Source organism: Neovison vison, chromosome 6 (genome assembly GCF_020171115.1).
Source record: "Neovison vison isolate M4711 chromosome 6, ASM_NN_V1, whole genome shotgun sequence".
Classification (NCBI taxonomy): domain Eukaryota; kingdom Metazoa; phylum Chordata; class Mammalia; order Carnivora; family Mustelidae; genus Neogale; species Neogale vison.
In genome coordinates, this window is record NC_058096.1 from 189340488 (window position 1) to 189361781 (window position 21294).

Genomic DNA, 21294 nt, shown 5'->3' on the forward strand with positions numbered 1-21294 from the left:
GTGGAGCTAACCTCAGCTTGCCCCAGGGCCTGCCATTTTCTATTATTACACCTGCTCAGACTGACACATTTTCCTGTGTAGCCTTTATAGCCATTCACTGGATGGCATCTGGAATAAGGTACGTTCAGTCTCCAAGCTGGGCTGGTTCTCCCTTTTAGAGAGAACAGGGGCACCTGGGTGGCTCAGAGGGTTAAAGCCTCTGCCTTCGGCTCAGGTCATGAACCCAGAGTCCTGGGATCGAGCCCCACATTGGACTCTCTGTTCAGCAGAGAACCTGTTTCCTCCTCTCTCTGTGCCTGCCTCTCTGCCTACTTGTGATCTCTGTCTGTCAAATAAATAAATAAATAAATAAAATCTTAAAAAAGATTTAAAATATAAATAAATTAGATGGTACAACACAGATTTTATAACACATTTCCCTTAGAGATCTTACAACATAAATCTAATCATGCTTCAGTCCTGCTCAAAAAAGTGTTTGGAGTCTGTCTTTGTATGGTAATAAGTAGTTATAATGGTGACTATAAGCCAAATGCTGTGTTAGTGCACAATTAAAATGACATTCATGTTTAGAAAATTCAGGTCTCATGGTAAGCTTGGTTGATACAGGCTTCAGTTTTGAAGTGACCCAGGTATTCACTGGCAAATGAATAGATAAACCAAGTGTGGTATTTACATGCACTGGAAGGTGGTTCGGCCTTGAAAAAAAGGGAGGTTCTGACAAGGTGTGGATGAGGCTTGAGGACAATGTGCTAAGTGAAATTAGCCAGTTACAAAAAGATAAGTATATGCATGATTCCATTTCTATGAGGTCCCTAGACTCATCAGAAGCCTAGTGACAGAAAGTAGAATGGTCAGATCAGGGAAGGGGAGCATGGAGAGTTGTTATTTGATGGGTATAGCATTTCAGCTTTGCAGGATGAAAATGTTCTGGAGTTTTTCTGGTGATGTTGTGAATAGATTGGAGACTGCCAAAGTGTACACTTAAAAAAAGATTGAGATTTAATAGTACGCATTTAATCGTATGTGTATTTTAAAAAAGAAGAAAATTTTAAAGTACCTGGGATAATACCTTGTATATGTATGCTCCCAGAATTTTTTTTCCATTTTAGGGTTTCTCCTTACTATTAATCATTGATTGAGCCAATATCTATTGTTGACTCCGTGCAGAGGCTGTAGAGGTCCAGTTGGTGCCCCCATGCCCAGGACAGACAGTGTGCCTCTTTCTTGTGGCTTACGTTGCAAGCTCGTATCGATGGCCTAGAAAATCCCTAAAAATACAAATCTATTTTGCAGTGAGTGACTTATCAGCTTTACACTAGCTCAAATAAAATACATTTGGATTAAAAAAAAAAAAGTAAACACGTAATAAGAGAAATCTTAGAGCATTTGAAAAAATTGGAAAATTGTTTTTCCACTCTCAGGGTAGGACCAGCCTTCTTAAAGTCTGACCTAAAGCTAGAAGCCATGAAAGAAAAGAGTGACATTATTATTACCAGATTCCATGTGGCAGAATTAACAGACACATGGATGAAAGGCAAATGTTAAAGGAGAAAAATATTTGCAATTTATATGAGATGAAGAGCTAACTTTGACATGTAAAAACGCTTCTTATAACTCAGTGAGAAAGAAGACTAAAATCGCAACAGAGAAATGGGCAAAATTCAGAGAAAAGGAAATAACAAATGTCTCTTAATAAAGAATATTGAATAAAGCTCAAATTCATTAATAGTAAGAGCAGTTCCAATCAAAGATCTATATGAGATACCCACTCTTACCTGGCCTACTGGCAAGGATTGAGATAGCTGATGTTGTGCATAGAAAAACAATTTCTCTGATACTGAGTTGCGGGCTGGGAAACTAGGGAGAGTGTCTACCAAGAATAATAAAATGATTGTTTATTATTTAAAATTTCCACACCCCTTTTTTGCTCTACTCTGGGTAATTTATCCTACAGATTTTTAATCACATGTATAATGCACATACAGAGATAGAAAAGGCTGCATTTTAAGTAATGTCAAAGGGTTGGAAACCAAATGACTATTGTTTAAGAGACAGGCTGAATGAATTATGATATATTCACGTAAGGTATTATGTGGTCACGTATAAGAATAAGATCACTCTATTTGTGTTGCTGATGAAGGCTTTATAAAATCATATAAGTAAAAAAATAGGGGTGCCTGGGTGGCTCAGTGGGTTAAAGCCTCTGCCTTCAGCTCAGGTCATAATCTCAGGGTCCTGGGATCGAACCCTGCCTCTGGCTCTCTGCTCCGCAGGGAGCCTGCTTCCCCCCCTCTTTCTGCCTGCCTCTCTGCCTACTTGTGATCTCTGTCAGATGAATAAATAAAATCTTTAAAAAAAAATCATTTAAGTAAAGAAATAGGGTATAGAACCAAGTTTGTTTTTTTTTTTAAAAAGGCAAATGGAGACTATGCATATACCTGTCATTGAATCAGTGAGTACGATGTGTGTGTGTATGTATGTATGTATGTATGTATGTATGAATGATGGCTGCTGCAGGATGAGCCACGGGGAGCCGTGTGGCTGGGCAGCCCGGGGAAGGTTTAGAGGGAGACTCTTGCATGCCTTGGGAAGTTTATATCATGGACATACATTATCTAGGCAGAAAAAAATCAATATTAAAAAAATATTCAATCTTACCCATTTTGTGTGTTTGTCTATCTGTAGAGACCTGGATTCAAACCAGGATTTAGGAAAGTTTATAAATATACATAAAATAAGTGAAGACAACATGAATTTCATTTCCAGGAGCTCTTCAGTCAATACTGGAACAAAGAGAGCTCTCTCAGTGTTCACCACAGTGGGACTTTGTTCTAGGGAATTGGTTAGATGGTGCGAAATTTCAGGGTTGAGAAATTTGGGGGTGGACCGAGAGGCAAGGTAGAGCGAAAGCGTAACAAGAAATTTGTTGCTCCCTGCATGCTGGCAAAGTGAAGTGAGGCAGTGGTTACTGCACCATGGGATCCAGAAGGTAGAACCTCTGGTGGGTCTCTGGTGGTTGCTAAAACCAGAGAAGAGGATGCTTCTGCAAGGCAGAAAGAGAAGGGTGGAAGGACCCTAGCTTTTCCCTTTCTCCCACCTCTCATCTCTACCACTGCTTCCAGTTGGCTGAACTGAGCTGGAAGCCATCCAGCCCAGAAGCCTTGGAAACTCAGTCTACAAGTGTCAGCTCCCCTGATACCCAGAGTAGGGATGGGGAAAAGCCAGAAATGGATCTGAGGGCAAAGATGCAAGGCTGGAACAATGAGCGAAAATATTGCCAAGGGAGAATGATGGCTAGACCAGAAGGTGGAGCTGAGAATGAAACTCATGCCCAGCACCGAGCCCTGGACGCATAGCAGTACTGAGTTGCAGCACAGGCTAAGTTCTGTCTAGGTGTGAGCCTTCCAGGGTCCTATCAAGCCCCCATTCATGATCACTTCCCCTTTCCCCACTTCACACAATGCCAGCATGCTGTGACGGATGCCATTCGTAAAAGTTGGTTGAAAAGAATGAATGAGTGAGTGAATTTCAAGCAGCAGGAAAAATGAAGTCAGGGCATAACATCAGGGAGACTCTGGATATTGTTGTTCTTTATGGTTTATGCCTTCAGGACAAACTGTTTAGTTTGAACTGTGCCGTTCCCTAACTCTACCATGTAGGACTTTCATCTTCTTGGCTTGCCACAGTTTCCATTAGATACTCCATAACTGTCGTTTCCAGATTATAGGTTTGGACTGATGAATGTAATAACTATTTTATTCTAGCATAATAAGGAAAACATGGTCATTATAAACTCTCACAATCATGTTTACCTTTTACTTAAATGGAGCTTGTTTGTATTAATGATTGTGGCTCGTACTGCAGCGTAGCTCAGCTAATAGGGACATGATGATTTACAAAAAGAATAACGTTTTTAGACCAGACTGAAAATATTTTTGTTTTCCTGATAATGGTCTTTCCTGGTGTCTGGAGGAAAGTTGAGCAGTTCCTTCTAATGAATAGCAGTGGAAATTAAAATAATTGTGCTTTTCTCTTTTTCCCTTCAGAGAACCTACCTGAACGTAAAGACATGACTTGCTATTTTTAAGGTTTCATTAATCCGGCAAAATAAATGTTCTTTTACTGCTTTGGTGTAATTTTGTTGTACTTGATCCCATTTAGGCTGCAGATCAAATTAAGAAGCTGTACAATCTCTTCCTGAAAATTGATGCAACTCAAGTGGAAGTGAATCCCTTTGGTGAAACCCCAGAAGGACAAGGTAACCAAAAAAAGAAAAAGAAAAAAACAAACAAAAAAACCACCAGCAAGAACAACAGTAACAAATGAATATGATTATTTATGCAAACTATTAATTAAATTGGACAAAAGACTGTAGCAGCAGATTTGCATTCATTTCATTAATTTATTTTCGGCCGTGGTCTCAGACGCTCCCGTCCTGCAGTTGAACACGTCAGCCCTGGAGTTGGTTTGCGTCGCCATGCCAGGCCTCAGGGGAAAGCGCCTTCTTATTTTATTTAGAAACATCCATCCACCGACACTCCCTTGTTTTTCCAGGGCCTTTCTTGCTTGTACTGAGGTAAAATCCTGGGTAGCAACAGAAGCCTCTGCATTGGAGTGTAATGAATGCACCTGATTTTAGGGAGCTGGAAATGCTTGAAAGCTGGTATTCGATAAGTTCCCATTATTTTGATAGTAAAAGTTTGTGAATCTATGTGTGTTTTGTGGTAGAGGGTGGGGTATCAGGTGGTTAGGACTGGGATACATGGAATGGAAGTTCCATGGACCTTATCTTTTTTAGCACATTTCACCCCCAGTGTCTTGTATGCTGTCTAGCATGTTGTGGGCCATCAGTGAATACAAATTTACCATTGGGTAAATTGGGTGATCTGCTCCCTGCAAGTACAACCAAGTTGCAGTCCAAAGCGGGCACAGTATGGTGCTTTACAAAGGGGACTGAGTTCAAATTCTGGACCTGCCGTATCCTGGCCTCAGACCTGGGCTAAGCCTTAGAGTTTGGTTTTTGTTTTGTTTTTAATCCAAAAGAGTGGTAAAAATGGTAACTGTCTTGTAGAGCGAAGTGACTGGTGTTTGTGTATACATTCAATGTCAGGCACAAAACAGACCAGTCCCTGACATTAATAAGATCTAGGTCCTCTTCTCGGGTAATCCAGGAAGAACACCCAACAAAAAAATGTTTAGGACCAGAGGGCTTCCCAGGTGAATCCTATCAAACCTTTAAATAATAGTTAATACCTTATTTGTCTCAAACTATTCCAAAAGTTAGAAAGGGAAGGAAGGTTTCCAAATTTATTCTGTGAGGCCCAACACTACCTTGACACAAAAAACAGATGAAGATACCACCAAAAAAAAAAAACAAATTACAGGCTAATATTACTGATGAACATAGATGCAAAAATCCTCAATAAAATACCAGAAAACCAAATTCAATAATATATTAAAAAAATCATTCACCGTGATCAGGTGGGATTTATTCCTGGGACAGAAGAGTAGTTCAATATTTGTAAATTAAGTAGTATGATACATCACATCAATAAGAGAAAGGATAAAACCCTTAAGATCATTTCAGTAGATGCAGAAAAAGTATTTGACAAAGTACAATATCCATTTATGATAAAAACCCTCAACAAACTAGGTTTAAAGGGAACATATCTCAACATAATAAGATCATCTCTGAAAAACCCTAGTTAGTAGCATACTCAGTGGTGGAAGATTGAGAGCTTTACCTCTAAGATCAGGAACAAGACAAGGACGTCCTCTCACCAGTTTTATTCAACAGAGTACTGGAAGTCCTAGCCACAGCAATGAGGCAAAAATGAAGGAAATCCAGATTGGAAGGGAAGAAGTAAAACTTTGACTATTTGCAGTTGACATGATGCTACACATAGAAAACCCAAATACGACTCCACCAAAAAACTGCTAGAACTGATCAAGGAATTCAGTAAAGTAGCAGGATATGAAATCAATATAAAGAACTCCATTGCATTCCTATACACTGATAATGAAATGGCAGAAAGAGAAATTAAGAAAATAATTTCATTTATAATTGCACCAAATAGTAAAATACCTAGGAATGAATTTAACCAACAAGGTGAAAGGTCCTGTACTCAAAAAAAAAACTACAAAACATTGTTGAAAGAAGTTGAAGATGATACAAATAAATGGAAAAAGATATTCATTCCATGTTCATGAATTGGGACAACAAATATTGTTAAAATGTCCATATACCCAAAGCAATCTACAGATATAACGCAATCCCTATTAAAATACCAACAGCATTTTTCACAAAACTATAAAAAATATTCCTAAAATTTGTATGGAGAAACAAAAGTCCTTAAATAGTCAAAGCAATCTTGAAAAAGAACAAAACTGGAAGCATCACAATCCCAGATTTCCAGATATAACCCAAAGCTATAGTAAACAAAGCAATATGGCACTTGCACAAAAATAAATACACAGATCGATGGAACAGAAACCCATGATTATACAGTCAATTTATGACAAAGGAGATAAGAAAATGCAATGGGAAGACAGTTTCTTCAACAAATGATTTTGGGAAAACCAGACAACTTCTATGCAAAAGAATGAAACTGGACCACAGTCTTACACCTTATACCAAAATAAGCTTGAAATGGATTAAAAATCTAAATGTGATATCTGAAATCATAAAAATCCTAAAAAAGAGCCCATGAAGTCATTTCTCTGACATTGGCTGTAGCAACATTTTTCTAGATACGTCTCAAAGCAAGGGAAACAAAAGCTAAAATAAACTATTGGGACTACATCAAAATAAAAAGCTTTTATACAGCAAGGGAAACCATCAACCAAACAAAAAGACAACCAATGAATGGGAGAAGATATTTGTAAATGGTATATTTGATGAGGGGTCAATATCCAAAATATATAAAGTACTTATACAGCTCAACACCAATTAATAATGGGCAGAAGACATGAATAGACATTTTTCCAAAGAAGACATACAGATGGCCAACAGGCACACGAAAAGATATTAAACATATCTTCATCAGGGAAACAAATCAAAACCCCAAGGAGATATCACTTCATACTTGTCAGAATGGCTAAAATAAAAAACATGAGAAACAAATGTTTGTAAGGATGTGGAAAAAACCCCTGTGCACTGTTGGTGGGAGCGTAAGCTGGTACAACCACCATGGAAAACAATGGAGGTTATTCAAAAAATTAAAAATAGAATTATCATATGACCCAGGAATTCCATAACTGGATATTTATTTACCCAAAGAGAATGAAAGCACTAATTCAAAAATATATATGCACCCTTACATTCATTGCTATATTACTCATGATAATCAAGATATATGGAAGCAACCCAAGTACCCATCTATAAATGAGTGGATAAAGAAGTGGTCTGTACACACACACACACACACACACACACACACACACACACACACACTGTGAAATATGACTCAGTGATAAAAATGAAATCTTACCATTTGCAGCAACATGAATGGATCTAGAGTGTATCATACTACGTAAAATAAGGCAGACTAAGACAAATACCGTATGATATCACTCATATGTGGAAATTAAGATAGAAAACTAATAAACAACAACAAAAAGGGGACAAACAAACTAGACACTTAAATACAGAGGACAAACAGGTGGTTGCCAGAGGGGAGGTCAGTGTATGTGTGTGTGCGGGTGGTGATACCTGAAATAGGTGAAGGGGATTGAGAGTCTGCTCACTGTGATGAGCACTGAGTAATGCATAGAACTCACCTGATTGTATTGTACACCTGAAACTAAAATAACACTGTATGTTAGCTATACTGGAAGTACACAATGGGGACAATAATAAGAGTACCTACCTTAGAAGATTGTTGTGAGAATAATTAATGTTCCTACAACAAGGCTTGGCAGATGGTAAGAGGTACAAAAACATTAGCTATGATTATATTATTATTTCTTATCCTTCTGAAAATCAAATAAGATAATGGACATTGAAAGTAAAAACAACAATAAAAGTAAAACTCCATACAAAAATTAAGGCTTTGCTTAAAATTATAATCATCACCAATTGCACTGGAACGAATGAAAGACAGTCCTGATCTTCTTCCACGAGTCTTGTGGCATTTCTGATGGAGGCCCCTGTATTTGTCTAATAAATTCTCCATTTTCATGTAAAAACACTTAAATTAGGGGCAACTAGGTGGCTCAGTCCGTTAAGCATCTGCCTTCAGCTCAGGTCATGATCTCAGGGGCCTGGTATCAAGCCCCATGTGAGGCTCCTTACTCATTGGGGAGTCTGCTTCCCCCTCTCCCTGCTGGTACTCTTGCTCCCTCGCATGCGCTCTCTCAAATGAATACATTTAAAAAATTGAAAAATTAATTTTTTAAAGTTAAACTAGATGATAGCTCTAAAAAAAGGGAGTATTCCAGAAAAGGTATGGATTTCAATCTATTTGTCTATTTTTTGTTTTTTGTTATTTTTTTAAATTTTAGGTTAGGACCGACAAATAGTAATGTTTAGGAAGCCATTGAAAAGAACATATTTCATGGTTTGCACACGTGACCACCAGATAAATATCTGTGGTAGGTTATTTATAAGCAAACTACCTTTTATTCATAAATATTTTTAAAAATTCTGTTTGACTATAAAATCATTAGTACTTTATATAGAGAAGAAGTGAAGTGGAAGAAAACTGTTTTGAATTCATATGACACATACTGTGATAAGCTTTTATATATATTCTTTCTTATTACTTGTAGCAATCCCAAAAAGTGTGGAGTTATTGTCTCCATTTTATAGAGGATTAAAAATTAATGTGACTCTTCCATAGGCATCCCATTACTGGAGCTGGGATTTGAACCTGTGTCTCTCTCAGTACAGTGTGTGTTGATTTTTATATGCAAGACTGCTATTTTACCTTTTTTCTCTTAAACTAGTAATTTATTTTTATCAGCGTGACCTATACGTAGTTTCCAGCTAAGTAGAAATTAGTCAGAATTCACTCTGCATCGAGTGGCTGTTAATTAAATCCAAGAAACAAAAGGGAGGGAAGTTGAGTATAAGTTCTTCAAAGTCATGGTTTGCTTTTCAAACTAGTATTCACAAGTGACCTGATTATTTCGTATCTAAAAAGGAAATTCAGCCAAAGAATTGGTTAAAAGTCAGGCTGTAAAACTACTTTCATTCAAACCTTTGGTAAATTGTCAGTCACAGACAGCAGTCTGATGCAGGCAATAAGGGTGCAAGAAACTTTTCCTAGAATGTATTTGTAAAACCTCATGAAATCTGAAGTTTTCTTTTTAATTATCAAGAGAAAGGAAAATTCTTGAGCTTTTTTGAAGGAATCATCATAAAATACATTTTGTGTATTTGGTTCATTAAAGCATAAGTCTTATGTGATATTTTTAAGAGCAAAATTATCTTTAGCTATTAATTTGTTCATTGTACCATAAAAGTTCAGCTATTGAATTATAATCACAATTAAATGAGTGTGTTGGTTTATAACTCTAATGAGCAGTAGTCAAAATTAAACCCAATTAGGAAACAGTGATTAATGACCAAATGTATAAATTGATCTTCATCATTGTCACAATCCCCTAAAGCAATCCTTTATTTAGAAGCTGTAAAAAAAGTCATTTATATCCTAACAGTATTAATAATCTTAATATTTATAATGTGAATATTTAATTTTTTTCCATTTAGATCAGTAAGAGCAGAACATAGAACATTTCACATTAAAATTTGATTTAATAATGACTTAATTTAGAAGTTTAAGGAGCTTGGCATCACACTAAACATTTTTTTACTTTATGGGGGTGCCTGGGGGGCTCAATGGGTTAAGCCTCTGCCTTCGGCTCAGGTCATGATCCCAGGGTCCTGGGATCGAGCCCCACAACGGGCTGTCTGTTCAGTGGGAGCCTGCTTGCCTTCCTCTCTCTCTGCCTGCCTCTCTGCCTACTTGTGATCTCTGTCTGTCAAATAAATAAAATCTTATAAAAAAATAAACATTTTTACTTTAAACTTCTCTATTGCAAAGCTTCTTTTTAAGAGAGTTTCTTCTGTCTTCCATTGGTTAATGAGGAATATATTTTTTTTTTTAAATCCACGTGACTGGTCGTATAGTTGCACAACAGATAATACTCAGTTGGATGAAAAACAATGATCTTGATAACGTCTATGCTGCTTGGTCACCTATGGGAAATTTTTAATATGGCGAAACAAATGCAGTCCCAGAATTATTTTTAACAATGTGATTAATAATTTGATTCAAAGAATATAATTTGGCACTATTGACTGTATGTAGTTTAGTAACTATTAGAATTATAGTGGTTGTTAGTGACAAAAACCCAACATCAGTCTAGTTTTTGTTAAGAAGCTTCCAGGTCAGGTAAGGATACTTACTTTCCTCATGTAACAGGGAGTGGGCTGGTTGAAGGCGTGAAGCCCTGATCTTCTAGCCTGGTTGCCTCTGAATTGGTGTTTTTTCGTCAGCCAGGCTCTCTGGAGGGACAGCTAAGATGGCTTCCATTTTTCATCATTCTCTTCCGGCAACCACGCAGCAATCTTTTCAAATGGTTCTAATTGGCCCTACTTGGATCCCGTATTTGTATTTAGGCCAGCCAATGAGCTGGAATCACATGTATAAGAGAAGACAGTTTCTCAATGGAATAAGGGATAGAGTCACATGTCTACTACCAGAATGGTCTACATTTTATTGAAATGAAAATAAGCTGTTAATTAAATAGAAATTAACTCTTTTTCCTTGTCCAGTTGTGTTGCCAGAATTAATTCATTAAATGTGTGGCCAAGTTCTCCCTGCTCAGCAGGGAGCCGGCTTCTCCCTCTCCCACTCCCCTTGCTTGTGCTCAATCTCTCTCTCTCTGTCAAATAAATAAAATCTTAAAAACAAAAACATGTGACCAAGTTAGAAGCAAGGTTTTCTTGGGGTGCCTGGCTAGCTCAGTCAGAAGAGCATGCGACTCTTGATCTCAGTCAGGTTCATGAGTTTGAGTCCCACATGGGGTGCAGAGATTACTTAAATAATTTTTTTAAAAAACCTTTAATTAAATCAGGGTTTTCTTTATCATTATTTATCTACCTATCCGTTCATTCATCTGTTTTACAAGCCGCTGTGATATTTTATGCTCTATTCCATTTCTTCCCACTTTCAGCCAGACTTGGTATCTCTAAAATAGTGTTTCTCAATGAGGAGGGTAGACATCGTCCCCTCAGGGGATGTTTGGCCATGTCTACAGACATTTTTGTTTGTTTGTTTGTTTGTATTAAGGTATAACTGACATATAGCATTATATTAGTTTCAGGTATACAACACAGTGATTGCATGTGATCCCAACACTGAGTCTTGCTAATATCCATTTTTGTTTATCACAATTGGGTGTGCAGGATGCTACTTGCCTCTTGTGGGTGGAGGCTAGGGATCTTGCTAAACATCCTACAGTACACAGCACACCCCTACCCCCAGTAGGCAACGATCTCACCTAACCTACCAATAGTCCCAAGATTAAGAATTCCTGCTCAGCCCAAATCCATTCACCAAGCTATTGGAATGAAACTCAATTTAAAACAGTGACTACCTGGCCAAGACTCTATGAGAACTAAGGCTGAGTGATCCAAAGTTAACTCGCACATCAAATCCCTCTTGCTTCAGATTAATTTCCCTAAATAGCCACCCTGTTGCTTCGTGTTAGCAAGTGCCCATGTTGTTGGTGGGTGTTTCTCTCTGTTTCTCTCTTTATACACAAGACACTATTTTCAAGAACATTTTCAGTTCTCTACCTTCCACCAAATCCCCCTCCCGCCTCACATCTATTTTCTATTTTGCAGCAACTCAAAAAAAGTTCTAAAAAGTATACAACTCTTGGAACATCAATATTTAATGGAAAGGGGACTAATTTGAAAGTATCAGCATTTTAAGGCCATCACGGCAAGGTGCATTTCAGTAGCATATTATGGTTATTTATCACAAATCAAGTGCAGTACATTGCTTGAAGACAGATTATTTTTCAAACTAATTATGACAATCTTATTTCCTGCTGTTTTTATGTTTCTTTTATGTGTGAGTCTCCCCTCTGAAATGTATTTTTCTTTTGTTTAATTCTGTAGCACATTCTTCTGTTAAAACTCTAGGGTCAGAGGCTGCTAACTGCCAGTCAGTTTCTTCATCTAGGTTGGTGAATTAGCAGCTCACAGAATCCCACACCACGAAACAAAAAAACAAAACTCCCGATGAATATAAGTACCGCAGCTGTCTTTGATATTTGTTCAGAAGGAAAATTCATTTGTATAATCTATCAAGCATGTAACAATGTACTTTTGATGGTGAAAATTGTTTTATAAATATTAATAGGTATGTTTTTTCACCCAATTTGTACACAGAATGGCCTTTGTTTAAGATGAATTTTCTATAGAATTGAGGTTTCATTAATGTGACATTGAATATCTTATGTCTGAACCAAGTTCGGTACCTTGAAAAATACATTTTCGTGTAGTTTGTTGTTTTAATAAATGAAAAAGCTAAGGTTTGAGCAAGCAAGTTTATTTTATTGCCCCACTGTTGACATAGCCATCAATCCATTTTTAACACCCTCATTCTAAAAGTGTACTTGGACAGGTCTTACAGGGGGGAATAAGCATATAAGAATGAATCAATATTCAAGGACTAATCTACTCCTTTTGTGCAAGCTGCAACTTTTTGTTTATTTCATCCCTTATGCTCTTTTATTTTCAGGCCATTAGATACACTTTCCTAAGTTTCTCTTTCGGTGTAATAAGTATGATACCTGTGACTATTACAACATGAGAAGTGTGACTTAGTGGGAATTGGCTGTCTTTTTTCTGTAAAGGACCATAGAGTCTCAATTATGAGTCATCTCTGCTGTTGCCTTGGGACAGCAGCCATAGAAATATGTAAATGAATGGACGTGGTTGTATTCCAGTCCAACCCTATTTAGGAAAATAGATAGCAAGCTGTCCCAAGGACTATACTTTGCCACAACCGGACTGAGATTTTCATTTGGGGCTGTTTTGTACCAATCTTTAGCCACCTGGGGCCTTATGGAAAGGTGTGGTGTGATTTGAGGGTCATCAGAGGCATCTCTTCCACCCTCAACCTTTGGGCTAAAATCTCCCTCTTGACCAGTCACACTGCCTGAAATGCTAACCCTAAAAGTCCTTCCCATGGGAAATTCTTACATATTCTGAACATGGCATTTCACTGAAAATCACAGGTAATCTGTACATCTGTAAACTCCAGGAGGCATTAGTTTAGATTCACTATAAACAGAAGTCTAGGATTATAAGGGAATGGGACCAAAGACAGGTCATTTGTAGTATAGGACAAGGCTATGGCCTGGGCTGCAGCATTAGGAAGCGGAGTATAATGGCCAGTGTCTGTGCTGCCAAGGGCTTTGCACGCAGTCCCAGCTTTGCACACAAACAGCACGCACTAGAAAATACTCTGGCTTTCATTTTATAGACCAGGCCGCTGGGCTTAAGAGAGGTGACGACAGCTACCTGACTCTAAAGTGTCCGAATTGTCGTTCATACCCAGGTGTGTTTGATGCCAGAATTCACTAAGTGGTGAAGTTCAAGGGGAAACATCCGGGTGATACCGCGTTATACACTGAGATACTGAGGCAGGAAAGCACTTTGTATGTTTGGGACTCCTTTGAAAATATTGAGCAGGTGTAACAAATATGCGTCTGAAGGAGTCCCTGTACCTCCTTAAGGAGTTCTACTCTCCCTGGGTTCCACCTGCAGAAAAAGATTAAGGCTTTGAGGGTGACAATTCAGTTTTGGGTCACCCTTCTTAATTCCTGAGTCCCCTCACTTCCTACATACGTAGTGTCTGTTACTTCCCAAAGCACTAGGATATAACGTACACTGGCCTTGTTATGCCATTTAGTTTTCTTTACAGAAAGGGAACAACGGGCAAGGGGCCATTGCAGAGAGGTCATTTATCCCACAAGTCAAATACCTGTAGGTGCACCTTGATTTCCACCTGTAGGCACCCCTTTTATATTTATAAAAAATTATAAAAATTTATTTTAAAATTATTAAATTTATTTAAAAATTATTAAAGATTTATTAAAATTTTATAAAATTTATTAAAAATTTATATTTATAAAAATATAAATTACATATTTATATTACCATCTTTAAGCTCTGATTTAATTCTCAGGTTTCCCCCAAATAGTGCACTCATTTCTGTCCTTGGCATATACATCATACTGCAGGAAAAAGCGGCTTTTGTAAATCTGGCTTTGCAGAGGGTAGGTGGGGCTGCCTCCTGGTCTTCGCATGCATATCCATTAATTATGTTCTCTCTCAAGTAGCTTGGAACTGTAGTCTGTGTAAGGGGCAAAGATCAGCCTGGACCTATTTTGATTTACTAGTTTATTGATCTTGACCAAGAATTCTTTTATTTGAAACTGTTCAGTCAGGAAGTCAATTTGATAGCCTTTGCCCATCTTGAAGGTGTCTGTGACAAGTAGTCTTGCCAGTGAGTAACGGACGAGCTATAATTACTAATAAATTAATTACAATTTATTTATAAGCCTAGTGGAAAGCCAAGAATGAAGTTGCTTTCCTATTGATTATTATACCAGTCATTAACTGCTGACAAAATGCCACTGTAGCAAGCAGAGAACGTTGGCCAATTCCTTTGGTAATTGTAGGATTCCATCATTAAGATTGCAGTATTCTGGACAGTAATTACTCATTTGCTCCGTGTGTTCACAGTGTGTGGGTAAAGCGGTTGGACATTTTGTGGCAAGACTAAGGACTCTGGCAGACATTAACTTCTATATGAGATCCTCTCTTGCCAGTCAGTGCTACTTTAAATAATTTGTGGTTTGGGTTTTTATTTATGCTAAGTATTCTTAGGTGTTAAAATGCCAGTTCTGCATAGATTTGTACCAAAGTGCTTCATTTTTGTGGTAGAGAGTCCCTTGTATAAAATCTTTAGAAAGGGTGTGTAATTCTAGGATGTTGTAATGAAAATACTGTAATGACAGTATTTTCTCGTCACTGTAAGCAAATGGGATTAACAGACCATGGTCATTGCTCTTGAATGAATTATTCCAAGTTGCTTCTCTTCAAAGAAGAAGGTGCTTTTCAGCCATGCGTGGGTCATTTCTCTAAAGTCTAAGTCAAAGATCCCTGTCTTTCAATATCCGAAGTAGAGTAAAAGAAGATTAGAATGGAATGTCATTGTGGACAACTAATCCCCAAAGGGCTATAATAAACGGGGTCAGATCCCAGAAACCTTCATATCACCCCTCCTCACTGCAGTCTCTCCCTGGGAGTTCATATAGGAGATATCTTGTAAACCAAAGAAAACGCTCTCCCTTCAGTGCATCCGTATCACTTGGTTATTTTCAACTGTGTCCAGTGCTCTTGGCCATTGAGAGAGTGGGAGATTTCTACCTGCACCAGAGACTAGAGACAGGAGTGCCAGGTAATGCCTGGCCACCTTCTACCATGTCTTATCTGTCTGTCTCTTAGTGTTCTATAACTTGGATCAAAAGAGTCATATTGTGTACACATCAGGTTGACGGTCCTTGTTTGAGCTGACCCCAAAGTAAGTATATCCATCAGTTTAGGGATTGTTTTTTTCCATTTTCTAAATAAGAAAACTGAGACCCAAAGAGGAAGTAGGTTATTATTATTTTTTTTATCAAGTTACAGAGTTAGTTAAGGATCAAATAAAAAACTTTTGATTCTAACCCGGTATTCTTTGCATTGAATCTTTCAGAAATATTAGTGAGGATACTGATTAAATAGAAATTTTTCTTTGTAGCATCAGAAGGACAAAGGAGGACAGTGGGTTTAAGCGTTATTATCTAGTTTCTCTTTGCACAAAAGGTAAAAGCAATGATTAGTGGTTATATACTAAAAATAAGAAATGTAATAAAAATGGCAAATCAAAGCTGTATGTAGATGTGGCAGTCTATAGCTTTTATTTATTTTTTTGACAGCCTATAACTTTTTGTGGGTGATCACAACTTATATTATTATTTTATTAAACAGAGACCAACAGGTATAGATTACTGTGCTCTTTTTTAGAATGTAATGAGAACAGGGACTATGCCACCATATTTGTCCTTGTAGCCTTAAAGCTTAAAATCAAGAAAGCTGTAACAGCTTCTCTTGTCCCTTTCCTGAGAGAAAAATGACAGAATCTTATTTTTCTTTCTTCTGTGCCTGCCAGCCTAGGGAACTAATTTGTATAACCTTAAGAGATATTCATGTTTGTGCCTTTTCCCCCCCTTATTTAGTTGTCTGTTTTGATGCAAAGATAAACTTTGATGACAATGCAGAATTCCGACAAAAGGACATATTTGCCATGGATGACAAATCAGAGAATGAACCAATTGAAAACGAAGCTGCCAAATATGATCTAAAATATATAGGACTGGACGGGAACATTGCCTGCTTTGGTAAGAATGTAGTTCTATCAAAAGCATGATTTGTGGATTTTTGCAGAATTTTAAGTAGTCCAGATTTCTGAACCTTTCTGAAATGGTATTTCCCAGTAGCCAGTGGAAATAAGAGTTTCTATAGCCCAAAAATCTTGGGAAACAGTTTCTGAGTTTCCTCCCAATGTTCATTTTGCCTAGTGGTCACTGGTTTAAAGCAGGGTTTCTCAAGTCTGACACTATTGACAATTGGGGTGGGAAAACTCTTTACAATGGGAGACTGGCCTATACATTGTGAAATATTTGGCAGTGTCCCTGATCTTTATGTGCCACTGGGACACCCCCACCCCCCCATTGTTACAACCAGAGATGTCATGAAACACTAGCAAATATCTTCTGGTAAGCAAAATCACCCCAGCTGAGAAATACTATTTTAAAACATCTCAGTTAAATTTTGCTTAATAAAAATCAAAATCCTTGCTGCTCCAATCAGCATTAATATGCTAGAAACTCTTCTGAAATTTGGTTTTAAGATAAAATTTCTCAGAGGAAGTAGAAGAGAACATATATTTGAATCATTATACTGTAGTTTCAACTTTTATAATAACCAAATGATAAAATGTTTAATCCATTATCCAGTTTATTAATAAAACAATTGATTTTATCATACTCGTCTAAATTTGTGAAAATGGCTTATTCAGCTGAGATAAGAATAAGCCTATAGAGGCAGTACAATTTCTGTTATTGTCCACAGCTTATAGAGCTAAGATTTATACACATCTGTGTTTCTGGTGGAACCAATTCATTCCACTGGAAACTGAGGTCTTAATCTTAATGGAATTAAAATAAAAAAGATTTGTAACTCATTAAACCAACAGGATTATTATATTCAGAATTGAACAGACCTCATCCAGTAGTCTGCTGAGCCATACAATAGAAAATGACATCTAATTACAAGTGATAACCAAAAGCTCTTGCTTTGTATCGGAGTAATAACTGTAATGTACCAGATCACTCACATTGTTCTGATCTTGATAAGCTAATGTGCTCTCAATATTTGTAGGCATTTAGAAAGGAGAATGATATAATGGTGTGTTTAGAACAAATTAAATACAGATTCTTTGTAGCCTCTGTGGGAGTATGCATGATTTGACCAAGTTAGCAGCCTCAAAAGCGACGATTAACACATTTCAAATTGTTTTAAGATCGTATATAAACCGTTTTTATTGTAGTCACCCGAACTTAATTAAATTAGTCACAGTTCACAGGCTTGTCTGGGGAATTCAAGGGTCAGAAAAAGTGAAGTATATTTTACCTTGAGAGTTTCTGCTATGTTCAGGAGGTCTGCTTTTTTTTTTTTCCCTAAATAATTTCATGTAATTAAGTATAAGAAGCTAAAGAAGTACAATTGGTCAATAAAACTCAGCTCTGGAAAATAAGAATTGCAGTGTTAAAACTCTTTATTTATTTTCTTCTTTTTTTCTTTACTTTTTTTAAAAAGAAAAAAAAAACGCCCCTACGAGTAAGCACATTTCAGTTCTAGTTTTAGTGATCAGGTTACTAGTGAACATTTCTTTTATTAATTTGGAGAAGGAATAGAGGGATAAGACTATTATTTTGATGCTATCATTTATTCATTTGTTTTCTAAGTTAATCCACATTAACCTATAATACGCATGGTTGCACTGAGTGTAGAAAAGTATGGAGCCCTATTGAAGTGGGGACCCCCGTGGCTCAACCCCAGAGGGATGCTACATTCAAAAGATCATATTCTCAGCAAGCAAAAAATTCAACAAATTCCATTTTTTACTCGGGTCTCTTGAAGGATATTAAAAGAAGGTAATTCACAGACCCAAGCAACTTCTTGCAGCCTTCCTTGGTTCTCTTGAGTTCTGTTGTTTTTGCCAGAACCCAAAACTCCCTCTTCTACTAGCCCAAATTAATGATGTAAACCCTTCTCCTTTTATCTGTTTCCCAGATTGATTTAGCTTCTCAACAAACCTGTCTTCATATTCCCAGGTTTTTTTGTTTTGTTTATGCTTTGTGTGCACATTTCCTGATTTGTCCTAAAAGTCCATGAATTTACCTGGTTCCAGGCAGGACAGATTGACCTGGGAGAGACAGGGCTCTCTTTGGTGTAATGGGGGAAGGAAATGGTTCATGCTCCCTTTCATGTTGCTAAATTCATCCTGTCCTTGTGTGCCATTTACATTTCCTAGTGAACGGTGCTGGACTAGCCATGGCTACTTGTGACATTATCTTCCTGAATGGTGGGAAGCCAGCCAACTTCTTGGATCTTGGTGGTGGCGTAAAGGAAACTCAAGTGTATCAAGCTTTCAAACTGCTGACCTCCGATCCTAAGGTAACCTCTGTTTTGTAGGGAGATTGCGTAAGGTGCCGATTTTTCCCAGGTCAAGAACTGCCTTTTTCCTGCTCAGTGGTGATAAGCCAACACCTTTACATGGCAGCCGCAGATGCAAATCCTGTTTTACATCTGCTTGGAGTATACAATGGTTTACCCATTTCAGGTGAAAGGCTTGTACGTATCTCCAGATTTTATTTCAGATGCTGTGCTTCCAAAGTTCTGAGAGACAGGAGGGAATAAAAAAGGGGGAGTGCACCAGACAGTGAAACATTGGTTGACATGAAACATTATTTGAGTAATGTTTACTGAAGCGATTAGTCCTGCCCTTATGTGACTTAGAGGACCGAGTCTCTGACTCCTTCCATAACGTGCTGCAAGTGTTATCATACAGTTGGAGACAGAAGAAAATTAAAGGATTACAAAACTGTATGTCACTAGAAAGTAATGACCCCACATTCTTCCATGTGCTTTTTAATTTTCATCGTGTGTAATATGTGCTAGCTAGCATAGAATGTTGCTTTATGAGCCTATAATATAGCTATCACACCCATGCTAGCACATAGTAGGGCTTCAGTAAATTCTTTTCACGTTCAGTACCCATATGCTTTGTTTCAACTGCTGGTACTCACTTGTCTATGACAACAAGGCTTAGATGGACATTTACGACAAGGAGAAGACTAACATGTTTTGAATGAATTATATATATCATTTATTTCCCTTTACAGTTCTTGTGATAGTGTCTGTGCCACCGCCATTTGACTTTAGACTTTGAGAATCTTGATACTGTTAGAGTATGTGAGACATTCTCTTGGTTCTTAATATAGCTGAAGACCTGGGAAATGTGAACCATCACTAGGAAAATCATAAATGAAAATGAGACCAGATTTCTTTTTAAAGAAATGTGGTCTGAACTTAATATGGAAGCTTCTCATTAGTAAGTGTACCAACAATAGTCTTTTGGTTCACATATATGAAATTTTGTTTTATATTAGTAGTATGCTTGTCTGTTTTCATTATGACTCAGATGGTTGCTCACCTTACATTTTTGTTCACTCTTGTCCTTCTGATTCACAAAATAAGTGGTAGGGTATTATCAGCTGCTAATCTTTAGTTCTCCAGTGCTTTCCAGGAGGAGCAGAGTCATCAAAATCTGAAGTCACCCAGCCATGAAGAAAGTGTTTGCAGTTGGTTTTCTGTTTATATAAGTACCTTGTTCTCATCGGTTAAGTAGGAGTTTTATCAATGGCTTCCCAGTCATTAATTTATTTAACCTTTCTTCTTCTTATTTTCTTTTTTTAAAAGATTTTATTTATTTATTTGAAATACAGACAGAGAGAGCAGGAGTGAGAGAAAGGGGCTAGAGAGAGAGGGAAAAACAGACTCTTCACTGAACCGGGAGCCTGATATGGGCTCCATCCCAGGACCCTGGGGCCATGACCTGGTCCAAAGGCAGATGCTAAACCGGCTAAGCCACCTAGGTGCCTCTTCTTATTTACTAAAGGAAAGAATCATTTTCCTCCCAAAGAGTGTCCTATAAATTGAAATCTCTAAATACCATGGATCTAAGTAACACACAGCTCTTTAAAGTGCATGAACCACAAAGTATTCAGAGAACAGGGCAACTGTGATAAAATACTGAACTTTTAGTGTCTACGGAAATTCGGTGCTAAGAATAATAGAGAGCTATCGAGGGAGTAAATCTACCAGGACAATCACTGCATTTTCTTTGGAATATCTTTTCTTAGCCGCTGATCTGGAATTTTAATTTTGTAAAATGCAGGAAGGGAAGGAAAAGTCACTTGCAGAGCCATTTTTTTTTTTTTTAAACAGTCTCTGAAAAAAATTTGATTTTACCCTATGGAATATTTTCAAATGCTTAGAGTATTTAAACTTTTTTGAGATTGCCTGTCATTTGGATAGAGAAAGATATGTGGGAGTTATTTTATTTTTCTCATGCTATATCAGGAAAATGAATGCATAGCTCATCTCACTGTAAATTTTCCAAATCTTGAAATTTGGACAGAAAAAAAGCATAGAAATGTAATGGGTATTTTCAATCCTGGCATTGTTTAACAGATTTCAGAGAACAGAGACTTAAAAATACTATAGATGAATTGACTTGATTTTGCAAGAAAACTGGTAGTAGTTCTAGCAGTAATTATTTCAGGTAGAACCCCATTCAGCTGCCCAGAAGTAGAGAATCCCCAAAACCCTAAGCTAATTATTACAGAGGTATTGATTTTCTTGTTAGATGTAAGGATTAGTCAGTTGAATTAACTGAAACCCAAAATTGCAAAAGGCCTGTTTTTGTTAAACTTGAATCAACTGATAGTAACAACTACTTGTTCATCATATGTGTGAACCAATTCTATTGATCAAGTAATAAATGTTATAAATGTTATCATTCAAGAACAATACTATGGGTTGACCTATATTTATACACATAATATCAGCCATAGAGCTGAAACTTTTATTTTGCT

General features: G+C 37.3%; 1 protein-coding gene across 1 annotated transcript in view; it reads left to right on the forward strand.

Annotated features, from left to right (window-relative positions):
* Positions 1-21294, forward strand: part of SUCLG2 (succinate-CoA ligase GDP-forming subunit beta) — a 275266-nt gene that overhangs the window by 148367 nt on the left and 105605 nt on the right. The window contains exons 7-9 of the mRNA XM_044253200.1: positions 4162-4258; positions 16309-16470; positions 18669-18811. Coding sequence (XP_044109135.1) covers positions 4162-4258; positions 16309-16470; positions 18669-18811 — 402 coding nt within the window. The remainder of the gene's footprint in view (positions 1-4161; positions 4259-16308; positions 16471-18668; positions 18812-21294) is intronic.